Raw genomic sequence first — 15,482 nt, 5'->3', positions numbered from 1 at the left:
AGGGTGTCAACAGGTTCGGTTTACTTGAACCAAACTTTATAGAGTCCGGATTTAGTAATAAATAAGAAGACCTGATTAAGACTTGGGTTCAGACCCCAAGGTTCGATTAATACATGGATCCAAGTATAGTTTGTGAGATTTTATACTAGACTCGGGCCCGGCCTGTGTTCTAATTAAGACCCTCAAATTTTAAGTATATAAAAATAATAAAAAATATTATTTTATCAGGTATGGTCCTGGTCTGGTTCATGTAGTTCTTATAGGGTTCCGGTATGGTTTCTCTTATAATAGACCCGATTGGATCCGAGTCCGGACCCGATATTATATCAGATCTAAGTCTAGTTTCACCTGGGTCGAAACCAAACCCGACCCACTGACACCCCCTAGCTGCAAGCCTGCAATGTGTGTAAAACGACAGGTGTCCTCCCTCCTGTTTTCCCTGTGAACACTAACACGATGAACTCCCTTTAACTCGGTAAAAGTGGCACCGAGGCAATGCAAGCTTGCTCCCCACTTCTTATCTCTCTCTCTCTCTGAGAACTTTAGTTTTTGTGGAATTCTCTATTTAACATTTTTTCCATAGTCTGAGAAGACTTTGGAGTGTGGGAGCGTTGGGTTCGTGCTATTCTGACGGCTTCTTCTCCACAGATTTCATATTCGACTCACCGGTGACTTGGTGGTGTCCATTGGCTTTGTGTGGTTTACTCTGAGAGAGAGAGAGAGAGAGATTGGGGTAAATGGCAGTTGCATCTCCTCTCTGTACATGGTTGATGGCAGCATGCATGTCAAGAACTCTTCTCTCCGTGGCAGAGGACAAAGAGCGTTCCAAGCGTGTGGGGCTAAGTTCGGGGAGGCTGAGCAGGTGGGTTAGGAGGAAAATGATTGGCTCTTTCATGGACGACTTCTCATGGCATTCTGGATTCGGTGGGCTCGAGCCCTCCTCACTCCTCAAGACAAGCTTGGCCTCAGGCCTCCATGGGCTGAGTTCCTGCTTGGCCTTCGAGCCTTGCCAAGAGTACTACAGCTCAAAGGGATCCCCTTTATTTGGAGAGAGTGCTCTCTCTCTATTTGGGTCCAAAGAACCCAAGAAGAGACCAAATAGCATTGCTGCTGGTATGTGCTTTATGGGTTTTCATTTACCTTTTTTTTTTCTATTGACCATGACTTTCATCTAGTTGGATTGGGGATTTTTTTTTTTTGAATTTACTGGTTTTGGTTTCTTGATGTTGATTTGGTTTGGAGACGATGTAGATTTGGAGCAGTGGGGATTGATGGTGTCTTTGCCTTGATTATTTTTAGATGATTGAGATTTTAGTTTTCTCCGCGTATATTTCTATATGTTGCTTATGATGCAGTAGTTTCAATTTCTGGGGTGCACAGCGATTGCATTTTTCTTCTTTTCTTGTCAAAAACGTGTTGTTCCTTCTTGACACAGTGCTTGATGATTTAGGACTACCATCTTCCTTTTTCTCTAATTTAGACTGTTTGTTTTTGTCTTGTCCAGGGCATGACATAGATTTAATATGGTAGGCATTAATCAGTTTTCTTTTTATTATTTTAGACGAATAAATTCTTAATATTATCCGTTTTATTATGTTTGTTTTTCTTTTTATGTGGCTATTGCTAAGCTCGCTTAGTTTTTAGCTTTAGATTGATTGCATCTCTGCCTTTTGTCCGGGTTGAACGTGTTGTTATGGTTTACCAAAATAATGTTTGATGATTCTGGGTTACAAATTTTATTTTTTATTTTTAAATTGGATGAGCAAGTTGTGCATTTCTTTTCCCATTAGGTTTCATCTCGTACTAGTTGGCTGTGCTTACTTAACCAAGGCTATGTCTGAGTTCTAGGTTGAATTTGTGGTTCTCAGCTTCTGTTATTCCTGGTTTTGTTTTCTTGATGGTGGGCATATGATGGCAGCTTCTTATGCAAAACATGCGTATAAAATCTAAAGCAATATCAGATTCAATATATGCAATGTGCATTCTATTGCTAATCTTTGGGGCCCTTTCTGATAGTGGATTCTATTTTACCAAACTTTTTGATAATTTCGCAATATATTAGGAGAACTGAAGGAAATTTTTATATTTGTTTTTAGACAAGGTTCTCTTCACTGCATATCAACAACTTTTCATATTTTTTTCTTTTACCTGTTCTATGTTTTTCTGTTATTTTAATTCATCACCATGATGAGTGCCCTCTAAGTTTTTGGCACTTGTAAGTAGTTGTTCACAAACACACTGGTTCTTGTATCAGAAAATGTGAACCTTTGCTGATCTAGTTGTAAATGTTGCAGGAAAAACTGTCACAATATCTGCACAATCAACACGGGAGTTGGATATACAGAAGAAGGCTGTTAAGCAACGGAGAGTTGTTGTTACCGGGATGGGTGTGGTGACCTCACTAGGCCATGAACCGGATTTATTTTACAGCAACCTTCTTGATGGTGTCAGTGGGATAAGTGAAATTGAATCATTTGATTGTTCAGAATTTTCAACAGTAAGTTACTTTGTCATCTGGATACATTTTAGGTCTTGTTAGTCTCGTTCGGTATTGACTAAAGTCGCTAGTCTAGACTGTCCTTTATATCCAAATATTTGATGATAAATTTGTCACAGCTTCACATTAGATTATCTCTTACCCTGGCCACTTATTAGCAAGTTATGCAGCGGATTGCAGGGGAAATCAAATCGTTTTCAACAGATGGATGGGTTGCACCAAAACTCTCTAAACGCATGGACAAATTTATGCTTTACATGCTCATTGCGGGGAAGAAAGCATTGATTGATGGAGAGATGACAGAAGAGCTCATGAAAAATCTGGATGCTGAGAAATGTGGTGTTCTGATTGGCTCTGCAATTGGTGGCATGAAGGTGATGTGTGTGTCCTTACAATGTCCGGCATCCTTACCAAATATGTGGCACTTCATATCTTTCGGAACTTTTTAAAAATGAATATCAAAATGTGAGGCTTCTTTTAGCTAACTATCATTCCAAGAACATTGTTTACATTTGCAACTGTTGTGTTGCTTAGACACAAATATGATGTTAATGTTAGATGGGCTTCAGTGTCCTACATACATGAATGTATACATACATAATACATGTGTGCATGTGTGTGTCTGCATGCATGTAGTGATGCATTTCACATGTGCATGTGCTATACACAGAAAATCTCAAGACTTGCATTGGTACTGGTGTTTGGAAGAATCAGTGACAGACTGCATACCCTTCACTATCTTGAACTGATGAATGCCTTGTCCTGTCATCTTGATTTGAACAGGTCATTTACGATTCTGTAGCAGCTCTCATGGTTTCATATAAAAAGATGAGTCCATTCTGCATACCTTTTGCTACAACCAATATGGGCTCGGCTATGCTTGCGATGGATTTGGTAAGCCAATAATTTAAAATCAAGCTGCAGTAGGGGTCGGCGGATTACTCAATTTCTGGTCTTATCTCTGCAATTGAGAGGACTTTTTTTACTTGTTTTGAAACTTCAGGGCTGGATGGGCCCCAATTATTCAATTTCAACTGCCTGTGCGTCAAGTAATTTTTGCATATTGAATGCAGCTAACCACATTAAAAGAGGTGAAGCTGTAAGTGTCTCTCCCTCTGAATGATCTTGTTGTTCTTTATGATAATAGCTCTCAAAAGGAAAACAGTAGATATATTCACATGCAAGAATACTTGATTTCAGAATGTAATGCTAGCTGGTGGTTCTGAATCAACAATAATCCCTATTGGTATTCCTTTCTCTTATCAAACTCCAACTTGTTTCATGACTTTCTTTACTTTTCTCTTTGTTTCTGGTTTACCTTGAACATGTTTTTGTTTTATGGAGCAGGCATTGGAGGCTTCATAGCGTGCAGGACATTATCTCAGAGAAACAGTGATCCTACAAAAGCATCTCGCCCGTGGGACAGTGTATAATCTTACCCTAGAGGCAATCTTTGTGGTTTTATAGTTCATCTATTGAAAGCATAAGGATTATGCTACTGGACCTGATCCCCCAATATGGAACTTCACCGCTGTTGTGAATTGTTTTTCTGTTGCTAACAAATGATGGAGAAGGTTGAAACAAACAATGTATTGTCTCTTATATCGACTTTTTTCTCATTCTGAGCAGAACCGGGATGGGTTTGTCATGGGGGAAGGGGCTGGTGTTCTACTGCTAGAAGAGTTAGAACATGCTAAGGTTCATAGATACATGTTTCTCTTTATATTTGTTCATATGTTACTCTCTCTCTCTCTCTCATTGTTCAGTTCATTTTTGGAACATACAGCAAAGAGGAGCCAACATCTATGCTGAATTTCTTGGTGGTGCCTTTACTTGTGATGCATATCATATGACAGAGCCTCATCCTGAAGGTATAAAAAAGGAATGGGATATCACTGGTTCCTGCGTGAAAATTTTCATCTTTGAATGATTTTTAAAACCTAAACTTAGCTGCTGGTTTTAATAGGCAGAGGCACTATTCTTTGCATGGAAAAATCCTTGGCTGATTCTGGTGTAGCTAGAGAAGATGTAAACTATATAAATGCGCATGCCACTTCCACACCAGCTGGTGATTTGAAAGAGTTCAAAGCTATAATGAAGTGTTTTGGTCAGAATCCTGAGGTATTGTTGCTGGTTTATTGTTTTTAGTTTTATTCCAGTGTTTGTTCTTCTTCTTGTTACTGTTATTGCATTTCACATATATTTTGCTTTGAAATATAACTTTGCAGTTACGAGTGAATTCTACCAAATCTATGATCGGTCACCTACTTGGAGCAGCAGGGGGTGTAGAAGCTGTCGCCACTATACAGGTAAATATATAGCTTCTGCAGAGAGAGAGAGAGAGAGAGAGAGAGAGAGAGAGAGAGAGAGAGAGAGAGAGAGAGAGAGAGAGAGAGAGAGAGAGAGAGAGAGATTCATGGTTGTTGCTTGTGTTTCCTGGGACCAAGTATAGATCAACATCCTTGATAGAATTTTTATCCTTAATTTGTTCTTTTCTTGTATTCTCATATATGATGGTGCATAATTTAGTTCGCTAGAGATAATATTATGCATCACAGAGAACTCATGGCAGTGCCTTTTTAAGTTCTATTGACATGATATCTCCTACCAACACTACCATATGTGAATAGATAGCACCTGAAGCCAGGCTACTCATGGCTTCACTAGCCATAATCAGGGAACTTGGTCTGATGGACTATAATCATCCTTTTGTGGGTGATTACACTTGTTTCTTCTTGCATGCATATGTATAGATAGGTAGGCAGATAGATAAATATTGCTCTACTTTGTTACCCTTGTGGGCATCGTACTTGCTAGTAGTTTGGTTGATTTTCAATTCTTTCAGTTGTTTTGTGGATCTGCATCTGCATAGTCTTTTTGGTGGAGAACATGCATTAGCTTAAGCAGTTTTGACCTGCATACAGATTTTTAAGGGAGTTTAAATTTCAATGGCCCATAATAGGAATATCTTGTATGGATAAAAAAAATCCATATACAATGACAAAAATGCCTATATCATCGACAGCTAACATTTGAGTGAGAATTAGATAAATTACTGATGTAGTAACTAGTATCTAAATATAAAAAATATGATTTATGGAGAGTATATTGAGTATTACAATCAAATATAGCATGTATAACTATAAACTGTTCCACTACAATCAGCTGTTATGAACTGAGAACTTAGTCATAAACTTATGGTATTTTAAAGCAGTCAAGGTTTTCGGTATAAAAACAATAATCATCACAAATAACATCACAAATCTCGAAATTTATCTTAACTCCATTAACCTGAGAATAAGTTCATGTGCAAATAAAACAAATAAAATTGTCTAAATCATCATAATTATCATGTGTGCTTGATTGGATGAAAATTAGAATTCAAAAAATTGAAAATGCAAAGATATGGGAACCTGAGTCATAGGTTCAACCCATTAAACCACTTAGCTTTGAAATGGTTTGGCTCTCAAGCTTCTGCTTCCTATGTACTTCTTAGGTGGTATGTGTAAGTTTAACAACCATGATGATCTTACAAGCATATGCTTCTGCGACTATATATTTCATAATACACAGTTGACAGTATGTTATTTGATGGTATATTTTCCGTAGGAGCTAAAGTAGATCTTAAGAAGAAGAAAAAAAAGTACTTTGCATGAGATTTCTTGCAGTATTCAGTACTTGAATACCTTTTTGGTAATCTATTAGAGTTGACCAACAATGTGCAAGTTCCTATAAGAATAAAAGATCATTGAGGAGGTGTGATTCTTATCTTAAGACTCTTCACACGTTTTGTATGAGTGGTTTGCCTTTGTTTGGCATGTCAACTAGCTTTTATTCCTGGATGATGGAGGTGATCTGTTAATAGAAAATAAATAACGCCAAACTGAATGTAACAGGAGGGAAATTAGATGAGATAAATCTAAGGCTATACAGAAGCTGCTAAGCCTGGGACTGGGTTGTTCAGATTCAAGCTATGTAGTCAAAAGCCCCAACTAGGCACCAACTAGTCCCTCGAGTCGTTCTTGGCGTAAGTAAAATGCATAGGCTTTTAATTCCTAGGTGGGTAGCTTAAAAGGTACCAATTTTGCCGACTAGGCACCAACTAAGGCGCCTAGTCGGCGACTAAGCTGCCTCCGCCTAGGCACGAGGGCAGTTTACCCATTTACTATTCTTATATATATTGTTATTTTTTTGTATATATAATTATATATATGTACATGTGTTTGTGTGATTTGTTATGTGAAATCATGAAAACATGCTTAGTTATTATATATATATATATATATATATATATATATATATATATATATATATATCTGTGTGTGTGTGTGTGTGTTCTACTTTGCTTTTTGGAGCTTTTTTGTGAAACATTGAAAGCATGCACAATTAATTTTAATTGATTATGTTTTTTATATATGTGTGTGTTAATTTGTTTTTGATGAATTTTCTATAAAATCCTGAAAGCATGTTTAGTATTATGAATTATGTAATATGTTATTTATATATGGATGTGCTATTGTGCTTCGGTGAAAGGTTGAAAGCATATTTTATTGATTATATTGAATATGTTATGAATAATTGAATATATATATATATATATATTTGTGTGTGTGTACAGTTATATATATGTATATTCTGGTTCTGTATATTAATATATTTTGTGAAAACATATGTAATTTTGTACTTGTGTAATGAAAACATCTTTTTAGTAAAAGAATTAAACATATTTTTATGTATATTTTGTTATTTTTTTATATTTTAATTGGGGTACTGACTAGTCCGACTAGTCTCGCCTAGTCCTCCACTAGTCTTTTTAGGGGTCTACTGCCTAGGCACCGCCTAGCGCTTTTGACTACATAGGATTCAGGTCACCACATCATGTGTCAAGCTTGAGTTTGGCCCAGTCTAGTGACTATTTAACCAAAAATGAAAATTTGATCAAGGAAGAAATAGAGTTTGAACCATCACCTCTTATCTACAAGGGGGACATGGTTAGTCAAGTTTGTGTGATAAAATGCTCATAAATGATATTTATATACATTTTAACAAAAATTTAATCAAGCAAATTAACATCTTAATATAACTAATAAGCCTTATTTTGAGCTGAAGCTTCAACTCATTTGTTAAATGAGTGATCTGTAATCATTTTGATGCTTGAAAACCGAGCTTGTTGCCCGCCCTTATGAAGCCTAGGCGGTGGTGTCAGATTAAGATAGAGGGTTGGAGACATCATGACATGTCTTCTATTTGTTTGTGTGTGTGTGTGTGTGTGTGTGTGTGAGAGAGAGAGAGAGAGAGAGAGAGAGAGAGAGAGAGAGAGAGAGAGACTACTAGTGCAATGAAAGCCAAAACTACAAATAAAATACTGGTGTTAATTCTAATTAGAAAAAAATGTATTTTATTTTATAATCTGTGTCACAGGGATTCGGCCAACCAGGTGCCGCACCCGACGTGACGCGAGTGTGCGTGCGGGTGCAGCACTTGGTGCGGTCAACCCGACCCTGGGTGCGTGACCGCACACACACCCAGGGTCATTTATGTAAAAAAAAAAAGAAGAAAAACACGTCGAGGGAGGCTCGTCCGAAGAAGAAGAAGAAAAAGAAGAAAAAGAAGAAGACAACGAGGAAAGAGAGAGGTGAGAGGGAGCTCACTTGAAAGGGGGCCTGAGGGTGCATCGCTGGCACAAGAAGGACCGACGTCGGGTGGCCGGACGTGGGGCTCGCCGGACGTGGGGCTTGCTGGCGTCAGGTGGCCGGAAAACGAACGGGAGAGAGGGAGCCTACGGCGTGGGGAGAAGACGAGTGAGGAGAGAGAGTGAGCAGCGTGGGGGAGGGTTTCTCGAATGAGAAACCCTACCCTGCGTGCTTATTCGAGAAACCCTCCCCCACGTGCTTTAAATAAGCACGAGTATGTTTTATCAGGTTTGAATCCAGGTCGGATCCGAATCTGTTCTGGATCTAATTTTTTTATTTGCCACACCCCCACACCCATGTTTTTTTAAAGTGCCGCATCCCCGCACCTGCAGCCACACCCATGTGACATAGTTTATAATTACATGTTCCACAATTTATAAGAAAGCTAAAAGTACAAGGTATAAAGATGCTTGCAAAAGCTTGTCACCTATGTGAACCATCCGATGCTTTTGAACACTGCATGATCTTAAAAATGATGCCAGCAAAAGTGTTGAGGAAATGTACATGTTGGTGCCAGTATTGCCAAGCTATGTCACATGGATACTCCATTTGGACTCCCGTTTCATATCCCCTTATATACAAAATGGCCGTATTGGCATATCTGCAGCCGTACCCATGTGACATAGTTGCCAAGTTTGGACATGGACATGCCTAGCTGGTAGGAGTATCTAGGTCAAATAGATGATTGAAGAAATAGTTATATTTTAGATCGAGATTATAATATGCAAGATGATTTCTCAATTTTATTGGATTTTCTGTTCTTTTAGTCTTTGACTTTCCTTATTTGCGGTTTTCTTTTTTTTCTGGATGTAACTATTTTTACTTTTAGATATGATGTCATGTCTTACACTATTCACAATTATGATGAGCAGTCGGGCGCTACTGTGATTTGGTCATGACTGTGACAGCAGACTTCAGTTGTCTATTTTCGAACCTATCCTGGAATGAGGTTGTGCCCATGTCGAACCTTGCCTGGACTCGTTCTTTATACTGAATGAAAACAGGGAATTTTGCTAATTTAGTTTAAGTATGATATTAGTGGAATGTATGTAAGTTATTTAATCGCCTGTAGAGGTGTTTCTCATATTTCTGTTCCATCCTCTTGCTGGGGGAGTTCATTTGTTCATTAATAAAGCATGAATTTACTGTTATTGTGATGATGATGTAGGTGATAATGACTAAATTTATGAGATTGCAAAATTTGTTATATTTTTATCCTGTAAGTAATGTTTCTCGAAATACAGGCGATTCAAACCGGTTGGGTTCATCCAAACATCAATCTGGAAAATCCAGATGCCGGTGTGGTATGTATTTGTTTTCTTGCACAGAATGCTTTCGTGAAGGTTATGTACAAAACATCCACACGCACACCACCTTATTGTCTGATGTGAGGTTCATGTTGCTGCAGGATACAAGGGTACTGGTTGGCCCCAAAAAGGAGAGACTAGATATCAAGGTGGCATTGTCAAATTCGTTTGGCTTCGGCGGCCACAACTCTTCCATCCTATTTGCTCCTTACAAGTAACTTACTGAAAAATGCATCCAACAAGTGAGAGGGAAAGGATCAATGGCCTCTGTCATTCCCCTGTGCCCCAACTGTACTCTCCCGATGGGAAAAGAGCGAAGCATCTGCGCAGAAATTCTTTCCACTGCATTTTCTTGTGGAAATTTTGATGGTAACAAACGCAAATACTTATTGGCTTGCCACTTCCTTACTGAGATTTTGATAGCTTTTATCAAAAGTTATGCAAGTTGTTGAAGTTAATTTGTAGTTCTTGTGATAGCTGCATGAAGCACCATGGTCAGTGTAATAAAGCCTTGGATGTCACACTGGACTTATGCAAACTTTAAAACAACTGTTTGGTACTTTGTACACTGATGACCAGTTTCAGGTGTTGGCTTACAGTTATCCTGCAAATCTTGGGTTGTTTGTGTTCGAATATAATGCTGAGTTGTTGGAGTTGCAGCGCCTTACTGATCAATCTTAATTCATATTCTGTGCGTGCTGTTAAATTTTCATAGCCATTTATGTCATATGGACATGCCTAAGAGGACATGGGATACACCATTTTTTTATTTTTTGAGGGAAAATAAAACATTTCATGTGCGTTTGAATCGTTGACAGTCTTGCCCTGTCCTGTACTGTCGGTGGATGTGCTGTCCTGCCGCATCCATGTACCAATACCGCCCATCTAAAAAGTGGATGGTATTGGTAGCATCATCCTCAGTAGAATTAGAAAATGCAGATCGATCGTAAACAAATCCATGGGGTGGTACGACTGAATATGCATTAAAGGGTCAATCCATCCTATCTGTACTATCAAACTTAGAAGAGTCACTGACTGTTTAATAGTTACTGGCACCTGTGAGAACGATGTCCCATGAAAATGACGGTACTGGAGTAACTATTGGATATAGGGATGTCAATGAATCAGATTTTATCCAACATTTGACCGAATTCCAATATGTTTAGTTGCAGTTGGTAAGCCACAACTCTATCCTATTATAATCAGATGTTAATCTGGTTTTGTTTTTTTGCTACCTAATCCATTTACCTGTAAGAAAGTGGATTTGATATGAGCTTCTCACTATCTAAGTCCAAATCTGAATTTGAATCTCTTTAGCCAACATCCGATTAGTTAGATATGGTATTGTCCACATCCCATCCGTTCACTTCCCTAATTGGTTATCAAAGTAAGAAGTGGGTGCCGATGAAACGTGAAGCAAGAAACAAGCATATGAAAAAGGCCCTTCTACGTGAAGACGTGAGGTATGAAGTGTGTAGGTGGTCTGAACTCTGAAGGAGAAGCATGAAATGACAATGGAGGCAAGTAGGAAGAACCAAAGATAAAATAAGCTTGTGCTTTACTTGAAACACGTAAAAAAAGGAATTTTACTAATAAATACCCATCATATATGTAATATAATTTGAAAAAAAGAGAATTCTTTCAACATGAAAGCTACATTTCTTATATCATGGATATTCCATTTCATATTTGAAAAATAGAATTTCATTAACCTGAAAACAAAGCTTTCCATTAAGCTTGGAAGCACGTGAGAAGCATTGGCTTCATGATTCCTAAACGAGTTTCTTTAGGAGTGAGTTTCTAAAGTTTTAAGAAGCTTTTGGTGACCACAGGAGTGACAAAAGTAGTAACCCCCACACAAGGGCTCAGCACACTTGGCTGGGTGGGTCTGCTTGAGGCGTTCAAGTTGAATGACGTCAAGAGTTCAATATCCGGGGTGTGCGTTCAAGTTGAATGACTTCAGGAGTTCAATATCCGGGCTGCACACCGCTTGCCTTAAGGCCAAAGCAACATACTCCCTGGCGGGGAAAGGGGCAGCCGAGGAGTTTTAACTGCCTGGATGATGGCAATATGGTAGAGCATCAAATCTCTCCCGGTGAGGCCTCACCACCAGAACATGGTTTTCCTTTCATAAATATCAAAAGCCACTAAAAATACGCTCTGATACCACTTGTTAGAAGGTAAGTTTTCCCAACCTCAAGCATGCTTAGATACCCTTAAATGTATGTGATGCTGGATCCTAACCTTCAATACTAGTGGACATATTTTCAACAGAGTTTCTGTGCTCCTTTTGTCATGAAGGATTGGGAAACCATCTTAGAAATCAGAGTCCTAATTGCGCTGGCTAAGCCTGCCATACTTACGGTCGTTGTCCTAACAGTGTAAACCGTGACACACCGCTTTCCCTGAGGGAGTCACCAGAGCAAAGGCCTTGTCCCCAATGCCCTCGTTAATGCAAGGAGTTGATGCTAATGGGAATGGAACCTTCAGTTTAGTGGCCAATGCACCTTCTTACACTGCACCAAACCCCTTGGGTCAGAGTTTCTGTGCACTTGCAACTGTTTCAAGTCACATTTGACAGAGGCCCAATACTTAAAATATATAACTGAATTAACTACATAAATAAATAACATGACCACATCCTGAGTGAGCACAAGCTTGACAAAAGCCATAACAGAACCGGTTATAACTCAATCAGAGAATATCCGATATTCTTGAACTTGTATTACAGGCGGGCACGATACATATTTATAGGCACTTATATCGCCTAATTCTGAGATTAGGTTGGGTTTGTGATTGTAGAAAATTTCATTTTTTTTACTGCAGTTACATTTCAGCTGGATGGTGGGCCTTAGGCCTGGATTGGACTTGCGTGTTTCAATCAGATTCAGCATATTCCTTGAAAATCCAATCAGCAAAGCATTCAGATGTCTGTTTCATATGCAAACCTGGAGCAGACCATAATAATGGCATGCAGAAAACTTTACAAACATAAGAGAAGTATCAAAAATAAATATTAAAGTGTTAATGTCACTATAAGATCATGATATTCTAATATGAGATGCTTTGGAAATATCATGATTATGTGGGGGTTTATTTATTTAAGTATTATGATGAAATCAAGATGTTTTCAGAATAGCACTATGAATCTGTCCAAAACGCATGCACAACCAGACACCCACTAGAATGCTAATCAGGTCCAGTCCTGGTTATCTGAACTCGAATCTAATTAGCCATATTGAGTTAAAGATATACCCCATTATCAAAACCTATCCAACCAGCCGCCATGCCAGCTCTGGTCTTCTTTGGTTTCCAAGAGGCAGAAGAGGACAGCCATAGGCTGTCCCCATTCAAGCAGCTGTTGATTGAACCGACGGTTGAATTAAGGTGGTTATCGTTTCCCATAATCCATAATACACATTGAACATTGAGCCGATGGATGACCCCCTCTAACATTGTGCAATTGGTATAGCACAATCAGAACCAGAGAGAGAGAGAGAGAGAGAGAGAGAGAGAGAGAGAGAGAGAGAGAGAGAGAGAGAGAGAGAGAGAGATCATATTCATCTGAACAGAGTACTACACAGGAGAGGCCTACGTTGTTAAGCATCTGAACCTAGCTAACCATATTTACATAAAAGCAAGCAAAAAGAGCTCCGGACCGCCTTCCTCCCTCGCCCCAAAAAAGCCTTTCCCGCTGCAAGTTAGGCAATGGGGATCTCGACTGTCTTCTGCTTGCTCGCCGGCGGAACCCTCCCCACCGTGACAGTAAGGACACCGTTCTCACACTTTGCAGAAATGGACGAGACATCCGAGTCCTCCAGTAGATTGAATTTCCTCACAAACCTTGGCGATGCCTTCCTCTCCATTCGGATGTACTTGCATTCCTCTTCCTCTTCTTCTCTTTTCCTCTTCCCCAGCCCCTTGAGAACCAGGGTCTTGTCATCTTCCACCGTTACCTGCATTACACAAACACCATACTTCTTTGAAGAGCATTGCCCAAGACAACATTCTGCTTGTTCACCAGGCACGCAATCGCAGATCATAGAATGCTAGAGTCAGGAGTTTGAACTCAGAAATGGGCTCGGCACCATAAGAGAGTTTTCGATTCCAAACTAGCATTTAAACCATGTTCATCATATATCACCAAACTCATGAGCACCATGCTGCAGGCTGACAATCGGTGCCCAACTCCATTTTGTTTGCTAGAAGTGCTGGGTTAAGGGTGGCACAGGAGCCCTTGTGGGAAAGGGTGGCACAGTTGCAATCAGAGAAAAAATGGTAACTATGGCTTGAAACAAACTCTGGGTTGAGGGTGGCACGGTTGCGAACATAGAAAAGTTGGTAACTGTGGCTTGAAATATAAGATTTTATTTCTTCTCAGAAACAAGAAGCAACCCAATTCTGTGGATTGTGGACTCATGAAATCCACATTCCACAGGAAAAAATAGAACAAGAGTCCACATAAGTCATATTCATATAGAATGTAGATTCTACTCTGTTTCCTATAATTCAGAGACTGAAGGAAGCAGTCAGATCTCAGGTTTACAATGCCAATATGAACAAGATCCTGAATCATTTATGTATTGGTTGAGAACAAATTTGCGTGTTCCTATTTATATATAAAATCAGAACAAATTAGTTTGCCGAGGTGATTTAACTCAGTCCCCATTGAGATTGAGATCCCTAAGCCATGGAATTCCTAAACTTGGATAATGATTCTTTAGCGAAATCCAGGATTCTGGATCCCCACCTACTTGAGTGCAAGTCTACAACCTTGCTTTTGGGCAGCTTGCACCCAGAAAGTTCCTTAAGTCAAAACAAACAACAGAAATAGTACGGTTGGAACTCAAATTAAAGATTTCGCAGTTCAGTTAATCAAACACAAACTTGAAGCGAGAAGCTAAGTGGGCCTAGGTCTCAGTATTGCCATTTAACCTGAATATCAGATTTGGAGAAGCCCGGGACGTCGAGGTAGAACACATACTCGTTAGACGTCTGCAGGATATCAACGGGAATCGTCGCCATGGTGCCCTTTCTTTCTTCGTGCTGGTGCGATTGAGAGCGCGACGCGTGAACGAGCTTCTCGATCTCTTCGGGGAAATGAAGAAGGTGGTTCACCGTCTCCACGAGATCTCCACCCAGCATCGGACTCATTTTCTCAGGGCTATCGGAACTCAAACGCCAACAATCGAAAAAATCTGGATTTGATTTCTGAGACAATGAAGCAAACAAGGTTCAGAGTCAAAAAACCGAAAATTAGACTGAACGGCACTCATCAATGATTCCGACTGAGCGCACACAATTTAACATCTAGGAATTCGCTTTCCACCAAGTTCCCAAAATTGCTCAAATTCAAGGGCTTAATAAACTGCCACCCAAGCAGGTTGGGATTCAAAACCGGACTTTGAAAAACGACCATCAGTGTCAGAGGAGCACGCAAGAAAAACGAATCCCACGATCTCAGGAACCCAAAACCCAGTTTTCTGATGGCTCGAAATCCCCACGACGAAACTAACAAAGTGAAGAAACCCCACTCTGGAAGATGTTGGTGAGATAGAAAACAAAAATCCTAGAATCAAGATTCATGGTGGATTTTACGTCAGAAATCCAAAACTCAATGCTTAATGGTTCAAAATCTCAATAGTGAAACCAGGAAAAAGATAAACCCCAATTTAGCATCAGAATTCGAGGTGGGTTTTAGGGATAGAGTGAGCCTACACACCTCTCTCTCTCCCTCCCTCCCTATCTCTCTTCGTAGCTCGCCCTTCTCCTCCTTCTTCGATGATCGTCGATAACGGCGGACGTGAAACTCTGTGGTTTTATAAGAGAAGAGAGAACGTTCCAGAGAGAGAGAGAGAGAGAGACGACGGGGGCTTACAGAAGAAGGCTCCAGAAGGATCCTGTCCCTCCCAGTATCATCTGGAATCGGAAGGCCTGTTTCAACGGATCGGGTCTAATTCGGATAGATCCGACTTTGAGATGGAG

General features: G+C 39.6%; 2 protein-coding genes across 2 annotated transcripts; one reads left to right on the top strand and one right to left on the bottom strand.

The window, feature by feature from the left end:
- Positions 1 to 543: 543 nt before the first annotated feature.
- On the top strand, positions 544 to 10,203 carry LOC149827490 (3-oxoacyl-[acyl-carrier-protein] synthase II, chloroplastic-like). Its single transcript, XM_090019397.1, has 13 exons — positions 544 to 1,113; positions 2,295 to 2,497; positions 2,668 to 2,871; positions 3,281 to 3,391; positions 3,501 to 3,596; positions 3,698 to 3,743; positions 3,845 to 3,924; positions 4,127 to 4,195; positions 4,284 to 4,368; positions 4,464 to 4,618; positions 4,726 to 4,806; positions 9,435 to 9,494; positions 9,599 to 10,203. Exons 1-13 carry the CDS (start codon positions 738 to 740, stop codon positions 9,713 to 9,715), a joined length of 1,683 nt encoding a protein of 560 aa, XP_089875523.1. The 5' UTR covers positions 544 to 737; the 3' UTR covers positions 9,716 to 10,203.
- Positions 10,204 to 13,031: 2,828 nt separating this feature from the next.
- Positions 13,032 to 15,045, bottom strand: LOC149827489 (HSP20-like chaperones superfamily protein). Its single transcript, XM_090019396.1, has 2 exons — positions 14,433 to 15,045; positions 13,032 to 13,453 (listed from the first exon to the last, which is right to left on the bottom strand). The coding sequence occupies exons 1-2, from the start codon at positions 14,649 to 14,651 to the stop codon at positions 13,199 to 13,201; spliced, it is 474 nt and encodes a 157-aa protein (XP_089875522.1). The 5' UTR covers positions 14,652 to 15,045; the 3' UTR covers positions 13,032 to 13,198.
- Positions 15,046 to 15,482: the final 437 nt, after the last annotated feature.

Source organism: Nuphar pumila, chromosome 10 (genome assembly GCF_984573655.1).
Source record: "Nuphar pumila chromosome 10, dmNupPumi1.hap1.1, whole genome shotgun sequence".
NCBI classification, from domain to species: domain Eukaryota; kingdom Viridiplantae; phylum Streptophyta; class Magnoliopsida; order Nymphaeales; family Nymphaeaceae; genus Nuphar; species Nuphar pumila.
Note: the sequence above shows the minus strand (reverse complement) of the source record. Positions and strands in the feature narration are given on the sequence as shown.

Excerpts from the sequence above, each read along its gene's own strand:
- LOC149827490 (XM_090019397.1), top strand. The coding sequence starts at position 738 with ATGGCAGTTGCATCTCCTCTCTGTACATGGTTGATGGCAGCATGCATG. Across the intron at positions 1,114-2,294 it reads ACCAAATAGCATTGCTGCTG|GAAAAACTGTCACAATATCT; the intron begins GTATGTGCTTTA and ends TAAATGTTGCAG. Across the intron at positions 2,872-3,280 it reads CTGCAATTGGTGGCATGAAG|GTCATTTACGATTCTGTAGC; the intron begins GTGATGTGTGTG and ends TGATTTGAACAG.
- LOC149827489 (XM_090019396.1), bottom strand. The coding sequence starts at position 14,651 with ATGAGTCCGATGCTGGGTGGAGATCTCGTGGAGACGGTGAACCACCTT. Across the intron at positions 13,454-14,432 it reads TCTCCAAATCTGATATTCAG|GTAACGGTGGAAGATGACAA; the intron begins GTTAAATGGCAA and ends TGTGTAATGCAG.